Below are 17,886 nucleotides of genomic sequence, written 5' to 3' on the forward strand. Positions count from 1 at the left end.
ATGGTTTCCAAATACTATTAAAATAATAGCTGCTTTACCTTTAGTTCAGGGAAATAAGCAAAAAAAGTACCTTGATTGTGACACTGAACCGGCCAGGTAAACTACAGTTGTTTTGAGTAGTATAAAACTCTATAACATAAACCTATATGTTTCCTGCAGTCGATTTTTTGAACTTAATTAGTTATTAATGAGTGAAAGGTCTAAAAACGGTCAATTTTCGCTTTTTTCGTCTACCAGCAAAAAGTGAAGTATTTGAAACAAATTTGAGAGTAAGATACTTATAAGCCATATAAAAACCTTCAAAATAGTGTTTTTTAAACGTTTCTATCTTTATTAATTGCTTAGAAAGTTGTAAAGAAGTAATTTCGGTTTTTTATAAATGTTAGTCATCATCATTATAAGTGGCTCGACAATCCGTTGTGAATCTTGGCCTGCTTACAAAGAATTCGCCACTCCTGTCGATTCCTGGCAACTTCCCACCATCTTCTGACACTTAGAATCTGTAGGTCTTCTTCCACATCATCAATCCATCTCCTTCGTGGTCGTCCTCTACTTCTTGAGCCCTCTGGTTTTGAAAATGTTAATTTCTTCGTGTCTTCGTGATCTGACATCCTAGCAATGTGTCCAGACTTGTAAAATGTTTGTCTTTCAAACAATACATTGCCAAAGATTTTATACGCAGATGCTAACAGAGTAATGCCTCTATAGTTCTTACACTCCAGTTGATCACCCATATACGTACTATTAGTTTACGATTGCTGCAAAAAGTTGATCACCAGCATTTTTATACACTTCCGTACAGATTTCATCGATTCCTCGGTTTTATTGTCTATGAGCTTTAGGATAGCATTTGACAATTTTTCTCCTGTTGGGTCTTCACTGTGTAGTTAACGTTCTAGATTTTGTTGATTTTCTATGTTGTAACTTCCTTCAATATCGTTTATATTTAGATGTTCGCTGAAATGTTGTGCCCATTTGTTAAGAATTGAGTGTTTATCATGTAGAATTTCACCGTTAGTGTCTTTACAAATTTTTAATCGTGGTTTAAATTCTCGACGGCTATTATTTAAGGATTTGTAGTAATTCCTTGTTACATTTTTATCGAATAAACTTGTATCTCATTAAGAACGTTCTGTTCGTATTCCCTCTTCCTACGTCGTTAGATACGTTTTTGCTCTCTTCTCAGACGTCTATACTGTTCTTTTTTTCTCCATGTGCGTCGATGGTTTTTTGATATGCTGCTTTTTTCTATTTGTGGCCATTTCGCACTCATGATCAAACCAATGATTTCTTTTTTCTGACTTGGTTTTGCCCAATATTTTAACCGATTTCTGTAACACAATATCTCATATATTTGCCCAAAGTTGGTTAATGTCTTCTTCTTCGTCTAAGTTTTTTGTCCTTATTTGATCTTCTATTTGCTGTCTGAATACATTTGCAATGTCGGGATCTATAAATGTTAACACCTTTCTTAAAAACGAAGTTAAAAAAAAGGGATACTACAAGAAAAGTGTGGATCACGTTAGCGTTAGATAAAGATACTTTAAAAGTTTATATGGATGAAGATGGAAATATACACTTCAAGGATGTTTTATTGAAACAGCAAAGTGTTAACACTGAAGAATCTCAAATATCCATCAGAAGATAATAAGATGCAAAAGTTATAAGAAAACGACAACAATTGCCCAAAAATCTGTACAAAAATATAATGAGACAGAAGATACAATTACAAAATTTGCACCAAAATATTTATTAGCAGGAGAAAATATAAGCATTCTATTCTCTATTTTTTACCGTAAATCATCCAGAGATTCTGGTTGAGTAGCTTAAATTTTCTTTTTTAAATAACCCCATAAGAAGAAGTCTAGGATGTTAAATCCGGTGACCTAGGTGGCCAATCCATCATTTGTCCTCTTCTACCTATCCAACGAGCGGGAAAAGTTTCGTTAAAAAATTGTCGCATAGGTAGAGCAAATAGTGGAGGAGTAGCAGGAGAAAATATAAGCATTCTGCCTAATGAACTGAAATCTAAAGGTACACAGGTACACAAAAATTGTTTTATAAAATACAAAAAAAATCATACAATTATAATAAAAAGCGGTTTGATCGACATAGGAAGGAAATTGAATTAAATGTTGCAGATTTACTATATGTGGAGAACGGAAACCGTCTAAACAGAAAGAAGTTAGATGAAGTAAGGATTTGACCATACAAAATGTTAAACAAGATTTCCAATTCAATCTACTAAGTTGACACTAGGCAAAGGAAAGGGGAATCAAACCTTTTTCATATCACTAAACTAATTCGAGTGTTGAAAGAGAATATTCACTAAACGGTTAGACTAAATATCATTTATAATGGCTCTTTTCCAAAGAGGGGAGAGGGAGATGTAAAGAAAATTTTCGTTTTTCTGTAATTTATGTAATTTTGGTTTTACTAAGTCTTATTTAAACAAAACCAAATGCGCGAATTATAGAGGAATTTCACTTCTAAACACGGCATATAAAACCCTCTCAAACATCATTCTTAGTAGACTAATCCCTTATGCTGAAAATGTCCTAGGCCAATATCAAGCCGGTTTTAGGGCTATAAGATCAACAATAGATTAACTATTCACGCTGAGACAACTTCTACAAAAGGGATGGGAGTATAACAGACCCATACACAATCTTTTCATAGACTTTCGACAGGCATATGATAGCGTAGAAAGAAGCCAAGTATGGAATGCCATGGCGGAGTTCTCAATACCAAAGAAACTCATTCGGATGACCAAAGTCTGTATGGAAGGTGGAATATCTAAAGTACGTGTAAATAATAAACTATCTGGCAGCTTTGAAATCAACAGTGGACTTAAACAGGGTAATGCGTTATCTCCACTACTTTTTAACCTTGTATTAGAGAAAGCCACGAGTTCGGCCGAAATAAAAACAGAATTTCTATCGGTTCAAGGTCCCAAGCTATTACTCGCATATGCAGATGACATAGATCTCGTTGGAGACTCCATCCTATCCACGAAAGACATCTTCAACAAGGTGGAAGGAGCAACAAGTGAAGTAGGGCGGAAGATTAATGAAGAGAAGACGAAATATATGTGTATAAATAGAACGACACGAAGAGATAGAATAGGACAAAATGTGACGGTCAACACCTTCAATTTCGAAAGAGTACAACGTTTTAAGTATCTGGGGGCCGTAATTACAGCTGACAACGATGTTACTGAAGAAATAAAAGACAGAATTCAATCTATAAACCGCTGTCTATACGCACTGGATAAGCTCATAAAATCAAAAAAATCTTACAAGAAGTTCAAAGATCAAAATCTATAAATCCATCGTCAGACCTGTAATAACATACGGATGCGAAACGTGGACCATGACCAAAGCAAACGAAGAAAAGCTCAGACGCTTTGAACGAAAAATTTTCGGACGTCACCATGACATCACCACAAATCTGTATAAGATCAGAACCAATATCGAATTAAAAGCACTCTACAATGACGCCGATATTGTCGAAGAAATTAAATCACAGCGACTAAGATGGGCAGGCCACGTGCACAGACTGCATAACGAGAGACTTGTAAAACTGGTATGGGAGGAGATTCCCACAGACAAAAGACCACTCGGATGTCCCAGAATGCGATGGAGAGATCACATCCAAGCAGACTTCCGGAAAATGAACATTCCATTTGACCCTAGATTGATGGAAGACCGAACAAATTGGAAAAAAGTTGTACAGTCAGCCAAGACCCACCCAGGGTTGTAGCGCTACGTGATGATGATGAAATCTTATTTAGCTTTTGACAGTGATATTGAGCCTTGTCATTATTTATTTTTATTACTGTCATAAAAGTGGTCATTTTAATATTAGCTAAAAGCTTCAAATGTTAGTTTTTGCAGATAATGTAATTTTAATTTAATATTGTTCAACTAATAATAAAGTTGTTTTTTTTATAAAGAGAAACGCAATTGAGTTTTATTAATGAAACTTTGCTGACTGAAGAAACAAACATTATTACATAAATATTTAATTTTTTATTTAATAAATACTTCACTTGTTTTCATTTCTTCAATTTTGTATGTTTTATAAAAATTGATAATGATCTATGACTCTAGTCAAAAATTCTATAATTTTATAACTCAAGTTTTCAATGTAAATCGAGATATCTTGTATAAAATTCGTACGGCCCTTGAGCTTAGGACGGTCCTTTTAACAGTTCAAGGCTATACCCTGGCCGCTTAAAACATGGAATCCAAGGTCGCATGATCACTCAATGCAAGCATCGACAGGCGCTCGAAACTAGACCTTATGGGAAACTGTTTACACCGTCATCATTTGTGTCATGATACTATAACTTAAATGTTTTATGTATCATGATTTGTGTTTCACTTTCGCTATCTGGTGAATTTTGTGAAAATGTTTAAAATTAATGTAAATCAATAACCTCTAAAAAACGGTATAAATATATTATAGCAACATTGTTAGTTCGTTTTTGTTGAGCGGTGTAAACGTGGGAAAAGCGGTAACATAGGAAGAGGAATATTTAAGAGTGCGTGCCATTCACATGATCATTCCATCTTTTCAGCGGCTCAACTATAGAGCCTTTCGTTCTGAAATCCCCACTGTGTTTAAAGATTGGTTTACCGCTTACCAAAATTCTGCGTAAGTCTAGGCACTATATTTGTGAATGTACCTTACATTGTTTTGATACAATAGGTATGTGCAGATTAATGAAAAACGAAATCACTAGGTAATTTAATTCTAAAACCTCTGTAATGGAAAGCTAAAAAACATCCGTATTTTATTAATGTTATTAAATTTGTCACAGAGCGTACTATGTATTTATGAAAAATGTTTATTTTTTTTGAAGTAAATGTCACGGTATATAGGCAGCATAAATCAACGTAGGTATTATATAAATATGTATTTTGTATTGCAACGTAAATCATGCTAATTTACAGACGTCTAGAGGTTTATAGACTCAATAAGAAAACTGATATACAGTGCTTTCAGATAAAACTATCCAACTTAAATAACTTTTGAACTTCTAATTTTTAAGAAAAGTGCAAAAACACGTCAATTAAAGTTAATTGGGGGGGGGGGCTATATATTTAAGCTTGCTGGGAAAGGCATTTTTTTTTAAATTACTTTCTCCTTTTTTTATTTTATATTCGGATTCTCCTCTTTATACTAATTTCAAAAATGTATAACACATGATGCTTAAAATCATTAGTTTATGAGAAAAATAAATACAAAAGCAAGAAAACTGGTTTGAAAACAAACATATTTTTTTAACAATTTTATTACAAACATTTAGAATAAACATTTCAATACCAATAATTTTTACAATAATTGTTCAAAACGACTGCCATTCACTTCCAAAAAATAGTACAATCTATTTTAAAATTCTTCTCTGACATTGTTTAACACGCTGCATTTAATTATCGACATTCGTTCTCTATTCTTTGCCGTACATCATCCAGAGATTCTGATTGAGTAGCTTAAATTTTCGTTTTTAAATACCCCATAAGAAGAAGTCTAGGGGTGTTAAATCCGGTAACTTAGGTGGCCAATCCATCATCTGTCCTCTTCTACCTATCCAACGAGCGGGAAGTTTCGTTTAAAAATTGTCGCATAGGTAGAGCAAAGAGTGGAGGAGCTACATTATGTTAAAATACAACCAAATCTTGGGAAAGGTTACCATTATTTCCTACTATTGTTCTAATACGGTCAACCACTTGCCTAAGTAACTCAAGATACGATGCACCATTTAAGTTTCCAGTGATAAAGAAGGGTCCGATAATGTGATCACCTAGGATACCGCACCTACGTTTAACCTTTGAGGATGCTGTGTGTTGAATTCACGCACAATATGTGGTTCACTCTCAGCCCAGTATCGGCAAGTATGTCTATTCACTAAGCGACTTAATGAAAATGAGCATTTATCAGTAAAGCAAATATTGCTTAGCAATTGTGGATTGTTAATGGTACATTGTGGCATTAATTCGCAAAATTCGAGACGACGGTCAAAATCTTCTTTATTTAACTCTTGTACAGTTTTGTACGGATAGAACTTTAATATATAGAGGATTCGCAAATCTGTAGAAGGTGAAATACAGATTGCTCTGCTTATTGTTGATAGTGACTGTGATTGCTCAGTCTCTACGGCTCTAACTTGCTCTAAAACGGCTATTTGGATTTGCTACGTTATTTACGAGTCCCTGTCGGTTATGTTTTTTTATTGCAAACTGGCCCTGTTGTTCAAAATTTCTGCATCAGTTGCAGACTTAATGAAAATGAGCATTTATCCGTAAAGCAAATATTGCTTAGCAATTGTGGATTGTTAATGGTACATTGTGGCATTAATTCGCAAAATTCGAGACGACGGTCAAAATCTTCTTTATTTAACTCTTGTACAGTTTTGTACGGATAGAACTTTAATATATAGAGGATTCGCAAATCTGTAGAAGGTGAAATACAGATTGCTCTGCTTATTGTTGATAGTGACTGTGATTGCTCAGTCTCTATGTTAACTTGCTCTAAAACGGCTATTTGGATTTGCTACGTTATTTACGAGTCCCTGTCGGTTATGTTTTTTATTGCAAACTGGCCCTGTTGTTCAAAATTTCTGCATCAGTTCAATCCCATACTTATGAGTTGCATGTCTATTGTGGTGTGTTTCATTAAAAATTCTAGTAGCAGCTCTTAAGTAATTATTATTTTTGTACTATAAACACCCTGTATAGTTTTACATTTTTGGACTTTTCTCGATGTTATAGTTTTATAGTTTAGTTTAGTAGTTTAAAAGATAATTACGTTTTTTGTTAAATTTGTAGAAACAAAAATACAATGTATAATTTGACATCAAAAAATCTATTTATGTTCAAACGATTTTTAATATAGTTTACTATTGTCCAAAATGATTAACACACCGAAGTATTTAATTTTGGTATAGTACTGGTCGATTTCCTAGATCTAATTGCTTTAATTTGTGAGTTATTTGTTATCCTTACTCCTTAGTTATCTCTTTGGTCGGTGCCGGTTCGGTATGCGGTCTACGGCAGAGTTTCTATTATAGTTCGGTATGCGGTCTACCATCTGATATGCGGTCTACCGCAATTTCGATATGCGGGGAAGGTCACCTATTATCAAATGCTGTTGAGAAACTCACTAAAATTCTATATTTATATGTAGCACCAAAATAAAGTAACAAGTAGTTCAATGAAAATTCAAAATTTTTATTGGCTTCTTAAGTAAATTTATATGACAAGATTTGATTAGAGGCATTTATACATATACATTTCTAACATCGTGTAGAAAAGCGATAAACTTATCTTCTACATTTCTTCGTAGCACTTTCCATGCAACATAATCCAAATGGGACAGAAACACCTCTCATTTTCTTCAATATCGTAATTTTACCTTCCAACCAGGATCTTTCTATCCCTTGCGTATGTGCTCCTGTTTGTGGGTCGACATCATTTTGCAAATTGCCGTATGCTGGCCATTCGTCCGAGTGAATTACTGACCCAGCTTTAACTTTCCTTTATATGATGGGAAGTAGGGTGGCTCTGACTCTTTGCTCAACATGAAAATATCGGACCTCCTCTTTAATCTTGAATCCGAAGATCCACGGACCGTCAATTCGGTGTCCATGACTCCGATTATTTTCCGCTTTAATATCGCTGTCTTCTGATTCTGCTGGATGGTCTTCATTTAACATTCGTCCTCTGTTGTACTTCCTTTCCTTCCTTCCCGCAAATCTGGCTTCGTCAATTTGGATTGGGTCTTCTTCCGTACCTCGATGCTGTCTTCTCGACAGATGTTGTACCAGTCGCACAAAGCTTCTCTTCCTCTCCCCGTTAATTTGATATTACTGTGTCAAAATCAAGTTCCAAAATGAACATGAACATCAATTCCAAAATTTCACATAAAGTTAACTTGTAGTTACTTTTTCCATTTAAGTCGGTGAAATGAAAAAAACAGTTGCCATGCCTAACTGATCTTGTTGTCTGGCATCCTCTCCTTGGGCAGCGGAGAACTGGTCTGTATTCACCACCTCGATCTCGTTTCCGCTATTCTTCCATTTCTGCCCCACATTTTGTAATAAACCGTTCGCTCGTAGAAATACTACTGCCTCTGCTTAGCTCGAAATGACAGTTTTATAAAACTCTTTCTGAAATATTTTGTTTGCAACTGAATCAATCTTTATTTTAGGGCTCATTTTATACCAAAATAGGCCATTAAAAGTTTTTATATTAGCACAACGTAATTGACCAGTAATGAGTTTGTCATAATTTCCCTAATTTGCTTTTGCATTCCTAATGGAACAGTAATGAGTTTATTTCAAAGATTATTTACCTTTTACGTCTCCAGCAATTTCCAAAAAAATCCAAAATAATTTAATCTTCCTAAGATGTAGCCAGTTGTTGGTAATTGGTAATTGACCAGTTATAAGTTTGTAATAGTTTCTCTAATTAGTTTTCGTACTTATTTGAGAAAGACGTAGACCGCATTCCGAATCAGCTAAACTGCCGTAGATCGCATATTAGACGGTAGACACCGTCTACCGTTTGGTCAGTGTAATACCACCTTAGTGGAATATATACACATACCTTTGAAATGTTCAAAACATCAAAAAAATTATTATCAAATTTGTTTAATAAATATTTCAGGCCCATTCCATATAACTATCCTTTTTAGTTACTTTACTTGACAAATAATTTTCTGTAGTACAATTTCGATTGAATACCATTATATATTATCCATAAGGGCTTAATCATTCGTAAGTTTTTAAAACGGCGCTCTATTGAAAACCTACGCGAAAAGATTACGACTAAAAAATTAAGTAGTACTCATTCTAGTTTTCCCTCTCTCTTATCCACTTACCTTACTATAGGATGGATTGAACAAATCGATAACTTCTTCATTATACAACTCCATAAATTGTGCGGATACTTTAAACTCAGGAGGCAAAGTTCCAGCCGCCTGTGCCTTTTGAATTCTGGAATGAATGCCATCGAAGAGATGGTGAATGGCTCTTGGAATGATTCCTTTTTGTTCGTCTTTAACTTCAACATCAAATCCCGATCCCATTGTGTAAGTTTTTCCCGACCCTGTTTGTCCGTATGCAAGGACAGTGGCGTTATACCTGCGAATAAATAAAACAAAGGAAGTTTAGTTAATAGCTAGATGAAAAAGGTCATGAGAATTTTCAGTTTGTAGCATACAGGATGTCCCAAAATGTGGAAAAATATAGTAATTATTTTTTCTACGCTCTTTATTTAAGGTACCCTTTATTTTACCGATTTATATACATAAAATTGCTGTTTCGCTTTTTTTTTCGTCATTTTTCAACTGGAATACCTGGAAGATGTCATTAGAAAAGGCGTACCATCTCGTGGATATCGAAATTTTTACTGCTTCATGATTTTTTATTAACATTTAAGCAAAAAAAGCGAGTTTTTTTTATTCATTTCAATATTGTAAAAACACTTGTGGATGAAAAAGTTCAACAGACGACTTTCTTGACACTATTTATTCTTTAAAATTAGGTTTTATAAAAACGAAAGTAAGCATTTTTTTCAGTTGTTTATAATTGTTAAAATAAACAATATAAATATTTAAAACACATTTCACAATGTGATTTTTTTTATATTTACTATATGTGCAAAAGATGGTAGTAACATAGTAACATATTATAGGAAGTAGTTTTTATTTTATCTCTTTTGAGTATCTCTTTTGAGAAAAAAATTTTCAAATGGCTGTACAGGTTCTTTGTCAATACTTTGATGAGTTTTTTGATCTCATTCTCTTCGTAAGGTCTCAAATTTTCATGTTTTTAGAAAAGTATATTAATTTTTAATTGTTTACTTACAAATCACAGACCTACATTTTTTTTTCATGAAACAGTGTTTTAAGTTTAATAGGGTGTCCTACAGTAAATAGGATGTGTTGATCACAAATCTGTACTTAGTTTTTTCCAGCACGTCAGGTTTTCAAAAAAAGTGTGTTTGAAATTTTTCATAGAAACTGCCAAAAATGCTGAGAAAATATTTGTTGAAACTTTATTTAATACAAAATTACACAGCAAAATTGAGTTGCTCTAAAAAAAAGAATTCAGTATAACCTAAGTTAGACAATATTTGTTTTTTTTTTAAACAAAACCGTTCTCTTTTTTCATGAAAACTGCGTTTTGTGGTCTTCTTTTTATGGATTTTTGTGATCGAGTCTCTCTTCAAGGTCCAGCAGTAATCAGCCATCATTCTTATATCCTATCTTCATTGGTAACGTCTCTCTATCTTCTTTATATCCTGATGGAACCTTTCTCCCTGCTCCTCGCTGACAGCTCTAAGATTTTCGGGAAAACAGTCAACGTGGGAATCCAGAAAATGAAGTTTGACGCTCATATTGCATCCCAGTTTTTTATAATTTTCGACCATGTCGATACAATTTCTTTATAGGTTAGATACTTATTGTTTTCAAGGACTATGACTAGGATCTATGACTTCTACTAAAGAACTCCATGCTTCAGAGGCAAAAGAACTAATTTTGGGTCAACTAGTGTATCAAGTTAACAAACAAACAACATAACAAAAAAAAAAAAATATTCATAAAGGAACCTGGATGATACCTGGTACTAATAAATTTAATCAAATTGATCACATATTAATATCTAAGCGGTGGGCAACCTCCGTAACAGATGTTAGAACATATAGAGGCGCATATTGCGATTCGGACCAATTCTTGGTTATATCGAAGATAAAACAAAGAATATCAATGGTAAGAAAAGAGAAAGGCGCCAAACAAAGAAAATGGAATACATATATGTTTAAAAATCCTAAAAAGAAGAATGAGTACCAGCAGAAAATAAAAGTAATATTAAATGAAAGAGGAGAACAAAACAACATTGAAGAAGAATGGAATATCATCAAAACGACAATTACAAATATGGCAAAGGAAACATTAGGTGAAACCTCAAGCCAAAGAAACGAGGAATGGTTTGACCAAGATTGCCAACAAGTAATAAATAGCAAAAATATAGCTAGACAGAAATGTCTACAAAGGGATTCCCGATCGAATAGAAAGGCATATGAAGAACTCAGAAAAGATGCAAAGAAAATATGCAGAAGGAAAAAGAGAGAAATGTTGAATAGAAAAATACAACAAATTACAGATTATAATAACAGAAGAGAGGTTAGAAAATTTTACAAGGAAATCAAGCAATGCACCCAAGAATACATAACAAGATCAACAGTTTACAAGGACAAAAATGGGGCAATTATCAGCGAGAAAGAGGAAATAATGAAAAGGTGGAAGGAGCATTTTCAAGAGCCGTTAAACCCAGAAAAAGAACAAAACGAAGATGAAGAGATAATTCACCACACAGCAGAACAACTAGTTGAGCAACCAACATTGGAAGAAACGATAAACGTCATAAAACATCTAAAAAATAACAAAGCACCTGGCACAGATGGAATAACTGCAGAACTGATAAAGAATGGTGGACATGCGCTATGAAGGCGTATCCATAAACTAATCGACCGCATATGGACACTAGAAGTCATCCCAGAAGATTGGAAAGTGGGAATCATACTTCCTATGTACAAAGGGGGGGGGGACAAACGACTCTGCAAAAATTAAAGGGGCATAACAGTTTTAAATGTCATCTACAAGATATTATCAGGAATTATATATAGCCGCCTGGAATCGTTTTCGGAGGAGATTATTGGTGAATACCAATGTGGCTTCAGACCAAAGAGGTCAACTATTGACCAAATACATATGTTAAGAGGTATACATGAAAAATGTGTTGAATATAACATACCTATTTACAACTTGTATATCGATTTCAAACAGGCGTTTGATGGAGTAGATCGACAAAAGATATTAAAGCAACTATCTATGTTAGGGATACCCAATAAGTTGGTTAAACTTATACGAATGACTCTGGAGGGTTCCAGAGCTATGGTGAGAATAGATGGAGATATGACGCAGGCCTTTGATATTGAAAATGGAGTTAGACAAGGGGATGCCTTATCAACAACACTTTTTAATCTAACTTTAGAAGCTGTTGTTAGAAAACTGGATGTAAACGGCTGTATTAATACAAGATCTATGCAAATATGCGCATATGCGGATGATGTTGCCATAATAAGCCGCAACAAAAGGGTATTGAGCGAAAAAGTCATAGAACTGAAACGAGAAGCTGCTACGTTTGGTCTATATATAAATGAAAACAAAACAAAATATATGGAGTGCACAAAATCGAATGAACATGAGAATCTGAAGGTAGACAACCATACCTACAAATATGCCTCCACTTTTCCCTACCTAGGCTCAATAATAAATGACAACAACAACATTAGTCAAGAAATACAAGCACGGATTCTTAGCGGTAATAAGTGCTTTTATGCATACAAAGACTTAATGAAAAGTAAGTTACTGAATCGTGAGTCTAAGCTGAGAATCTATAAAACAGTAATTAGACCAGTGGTCACATATGGATGTGAAACGTGGACCCTCTCAACCACTGATGAAAATCAACTAAGAATATTTGAGCGCAAAATACTAAGGAAGATATTTGGACCAACCCAATGCAGCGATAGTTCGTGGAGAATTAAAATGAACCACGAGCTGGATGAACTAATGCAGAGCGCAGATATTGTCAGATTTGTAAAATCTGACAATATCTGCGCTTGGTCACCTAGAAAGAATGCCAGATAATCGAGCTGTAAAAGTAGTCCAGAGATGGAAGCCCCAAGGAAACAGAACAAGAGGAAGGCCCCGTAAAAGATGGATAGACGACGTAGAGAGGGATCTTAAAACCATGAACATCAGGCAGTGGCGAAGGAAAGTATCCGACAGGGCAGAATGGAAGAACATTGTTAAGCAGGCCAAGACTCACAAAGGGTTGTAGCGCCATTAGAAGAAGAAGAAGAAGTGTATCAAGTTACACATTTTTTTGTCCCGGTATAAGTCTTTCTCTGAGTGGCCACTCTTTCTTAACGTAATGTAAATTTCGTGCTCGACTGTCCCACTCGCACAAAAAACATGAATACTCTTTTTCACGATGCCTATACCACGAAAATGTTGTACCTGGAGCCAATAGATTTTTATCTTTCAGTCGTGATCCTAAGATTTGTGCAGCATCCTTCGATAGGCACAAGTCTCTCACTAAGTCATTGAGTTCAGCTTGTATAAACTTTTGAGGTTGGTTTATCGCAGGATTGAATTCGTCTTCATCGGTTTTTTCGTCTGAACTTTCATCTGATGATTGCTGTTGGATGGTGTGAAGAAAAGGTGGAGGAATAGGGATTCCTGGTCCATGAGATATAGGTCGTTTAGTAAAAGGTAAATCAGGATATTGAATTTTGTGTTTATTTTTTGAATTGAAACCCTTGATATCGCAGGAGCAAAAGTAGCAGTCGTTTCCATGGTTTTTTGGTTCCCTTAATACTATAGGAATGTCGAAGGATAAAGAATTACGTGTACCTTTTGCCCATTTTCTCAGTAGTTCGACACACTGAAAGCACATTTTGTGTGCAGCACAAGGTTTGTCCTGATCACCAAGCTTTACACCGAAGTAAGTGTGATAAGCTTTCTGCTTTTCACACTGTTGTTTCGTTGATGCTTTCCTATTGTTAAATCACCAAACACGTAACAAAATATATCAGGACTGTTCTTATGGCGCGATAAACACTCATAAAACAAAATACAACTCGATGGTACAAACAACTGACGGTAACTAACTCTATTTACGCAACACACAACTGGCGATGCTGTCAAGTTGACGGCATCGGCAGTGTTGCCATTCAAATGAAATTAACATAATGTATTAAAATATTTTCTTTAATGCAATTTAAGAAATAATGTTAATGCAATTTACGAAATATCAATAAGGTAAATACTGTGAAAATGAACACTACATATTCAATGGAACTTATAGAGCAAAATTACCCCCTTTATATTTAAGATTTTAGGAGAGGAGGCTTTCCCCGCTTTAGGTGTTGAAATTTGAGAATGATTATATTTACAACGTATGTCACCCTAAAATCCGAGCGTTTTTCGCTGGTCCACCCTGTATATGTATACAAATGTAAAAGTTACTTCATATAATCGTGTACTTACCCTTCGAGAGAAGATTCGACTAGAGATGCTACACAATTATCATACACTTCGCTTTGGTTGGATTCCGTGTCAAAGACATAATTGTAGGTGAAAGCTTTGTCACTGCCTAGAGTAACTTGGGGTTCACCTGGTGTTACTGTGGTGCAGATGTGACACATGTCAATGATCTCACGTGGTATCTGAGGACGAATCCTGCAAAAAAGAAAACGTATTGAAATAATTGCAGAATAATGAAGTCATCTTTTTCAATGCAAGCTCAGTGTGTATCGGTCTTTAATAAAGATTTGAAAAGGCGTAAGTTTTTACACATGTCTTCGCAATTGCCGTGTTAAGTGTCATTTTTAATTATACTACAATAATGATGCATTTCATTCTAAATCGTGAGGAAAACCAGAGAAAACTATATCATAATATCTAGATATACTAAGTAATTCGTTTTATATTAAATTTACTTTCGTTAGGTACTTATTTTAGATAAAAGCAGGTGGATATCGTTTTTTAAATAAATTATATAAAAAATACGCATTTAAGTAAAGATCTTATTAAAACCATATTTGACAATTTAGCACCTACATATATCTATGGTCCTTCGTTAAATTTTTTGATAATGCCAAGAAATCTGTCCTTTACATTCAGACTGCAGAATTACTCAAACCACTGAGTTATTCGGAATTTAATTGAACCTTAAAATATTCGCCTAACATCTCCCTCGAATTGGATGGAGAATATTGAAAGAAACTGTTTTGATTCATATATATATATATATATATATATATATATATATATATATATATATATATATATATATATATATATACATATATCACTAAATTAACTATTTTAGTTAATTATTAATTAACACTACTATTAGCAATAGCAGTATGCACCAGACACCATCAACGAATAATTATTTAGGGTGATGTACATTTCTTCTTTGTTTTCGAATGCAGTAATTCTCGCTTCCATAAATTAATTTGTATATATGTATCGTTCGTTTTCATTTGGGTTGTTTATCTGCTTGGCCGGAAATATCCTTAATGTGACATTGGAGTTACAAATGGTTGTTAAATTTCATGAAGCTCTGCACTATCGATTGAGATAGTTTACCTATTAGCAGGGTATTTTGAACTTCTAGCAGAAATGAGAAACAACAGTTTTCTGAGAAATTAACAAAGAAGTTGATACACCCATAAAACATAAAAATAAAAGACAAATTAGTGAATTCTTGATTAATACTAATGGTCTTTCGTACTCAACTAATGTTTAACTAATTAGAAGCATCTATTACATCCGTTTTGTAAATAATATAAATGAAATGACTTTCCTAATTGTATTTTGTGTTTTGTAGTTTAACATGCAATTAAAACTTGTTTTTATGTTTATTAGCTTGTTCGTGAGTGTAATTTCCTTTCTTGATTTCACGCACAACAGATGGCATAAATAAAAATTGCATAATTGAAATTACTATGTTGGTTATTATCGACCTCGGATACTGAGTGCAGTTGGATATTTACTGCAAAGATAAAAATTCTTACTTGCCTACAGAAATCACAGAGTTGTTATATACATTCTTCCGAATCACTAGCTCAATTAAACCCCAATCAAAGAAATGAAAAATCGTTATCCAGCAAAACAAATATATCTTTGGATAAACCCAATGAAACAAACCCTTCTCAATGTGAACAAATGTCTATTTCTAATGACCCAGAGATACCGAACAAAATAGATTCATCAAATAAGGACAGGTACATAATTAATCAACCAAAACGTAGCTTTGATGAAATTATTTCACCTAAAGTAGATCCATCTTCAAAACAATGTAACATTTTTTCAACACATAAAGTCCAATAAAAAGTAAAGCTAGTTCAGTAAACGCTTCTGACTGCTCAGTATCTCTGTCACTTGAGCCTGTTAAAAACATTATACAAATCACTTTCCATCTTTCACTCTAAACTTTGACCAACTTAACATGCTTCTAATGAATATTACTGGATTAAAAAATCCTACGAGTGTGATTTAAGAAAATACCACAGACCTACTAGCCTTGATCGATATGCTTAGTCAAATTTACCCTCATTTAAAGGAAAGATCCATAAAACGCAAATTCACGTTTATAAGGAAAAAATCTTTAATTACCTTGGAATGCCAGAATTTTGGATTACAAGCTGATCATCGGCAAAATGTGGTATGTGTGTGTAAAGAAAAACAGAACATTCTTTTTTTGCTTTTCTTTAATTTATGTAATTCAGGTTATAATAGTTTGTTACTTACGCCACTGTAAAAATACATGAAGTCATATTTAGCTTTTGACAGTCACTGTTGTCTTGTCATTGTTAATGTTTATTACTGCCATAAGAGACGTCATTTTAATATTAGTTAAAGGCTTCAAATGTTTCTTTTTACAGGTAGTGTAATTTTAATTTTTATTGTATATAGTGTATATATATATATATATATATATATATATATATATATATATATATATATATATATATATATATACTACCCAGAGCTGATAGCAACTGATAGTATAGAAACAGATAACATACCGATTGCGAGAGGGGTCAGGCAAGGATGCGTCTTGTCTCCGACATTTTCAACGTGTACTCACAGATATTCAGAAAAGCCTTATGGGAAAGAAAAGAGGGAATAAGAATTGGTGGAGAAATCGTAAACATCATGAGATTTGCAGATCACACGGTAATTATGGCTGAGAGTATAGAAGAACTACAAACTTTACTAGATGCAATAAATAGTGAATGCATTCAAATGGAACTTGACATCAATACAGATAAGACCAAATTCATGATAGTACCAAGGAGTCCAATAAATAATGAACAACTGACCCTTGGTGGACAGCAAATAGAGAGAGTGACAGAATATAAATATCTGGGAGCTTACATCAACACAGAATTAGATCCAGACCAAGAGATCAGGGTACGAATAGAAATGGCAAGGGCAGCGTTCTTAAAATTCAAGCAATTGTTCTGTGACAAAAATCTGAATACTAAGACTGAGGTTTGTTGAATGTTACGTCTGGTCCCAACTATTGCACGGAGTAGAAACATGGACGTTAAAAGCGCAAATAGTTAAGAAGCTTGAAGCCTTTGAACTTTGGATATACCGGAGAATGTTGAGAATTCCATGGACTGCCAGGGTCACCAATGAGGAAGTGCTAAGAAGGATGGGTCGAGAAAAAAAATTGTTGAGAACAATAAAAGTACGCAAGACTGCATACCTTGGACACATACTGAGGAATGATAAATATAGTCTTCTGCAGGTCATCATGCAGGGTAGAGTCAATGGCAAAAAGGGAATAGGTAGAAAGAGGAAGTGATGGCTGCGAAATGTTCGAGACTGGACAAACATGACTGTAGACGAATTATTTCACGTTGCAAAAGACAGAGAAACTTTTAGAAATGTGGTCGCCAACCTCCGTTAATGGGGACGGCATAGGAAGAATAAGAAGAGCTGATAGGCCTGCAAAGATGGGAATTAAAGGTAAAATACCACCAGATTTTTGTTCGAATGGAATGATTCTTGGAAGTTTTCATTTCTTTTCCCACTTACATTCTTAACGGATGTTCTAGCTGCTGCAAGTGCAGGTCGGGCTGATTTACGCAAATTTGGTGACGGAGGAGTACATTTCAACGTTTTGATAATTGGCTGCAGCACATGTCGCTTAAATGATCCAGTACCTTTACCACGTTTCATATTCATACCCAGTATTCGTTTAGCTTTCATTGTTGTAGTAGTCAA

The 17,886-nt window shown here is 34.2% G+C and overlaps 1 protein-coding gene across 1 annotated transcript in view; it reads right to left on the minus strand.

Annotated features, from left to right (window-relative positions):
* Klp31E (kinesin-like protein 31E) overlaps positions 1-17,886 on the minus strand; it is a 183,761-nt gene that overhangs the window by 14,696 nt on the left and 151,179 nt on the right. The window contains exons 2-3 of the mRNA XM_072546695.1: positions 14,128-14,319; positions 8,887-9,148 (exon numbers count right to left, since the gene is read on the minus strand). Of these exons, the coding sequence (XP_072402796.1) occupies positions 8,887-9,148; positions 14,128-14,319 (454 nt within the window). The remainder of the gene's footprint in view (positions 1-8,886; positions 9,149-14,127; positions 14,320-17,886) is intronic.

Source organism: Diabrotica undecimpunctata, chromosome 10 (assembly GCF_040954645.1).
Source record: "Diabrotica undecimpunctata isolate CICGRU chromosome 10, icDiaUnde3, whole genome shotgun sequence".
NCBI lineage: Eukaryota > Metazoa > Arthropoda > Insecta > Coleoptera > Chrysomelidae > Diabrotica > Diabrotica undecimpunctata.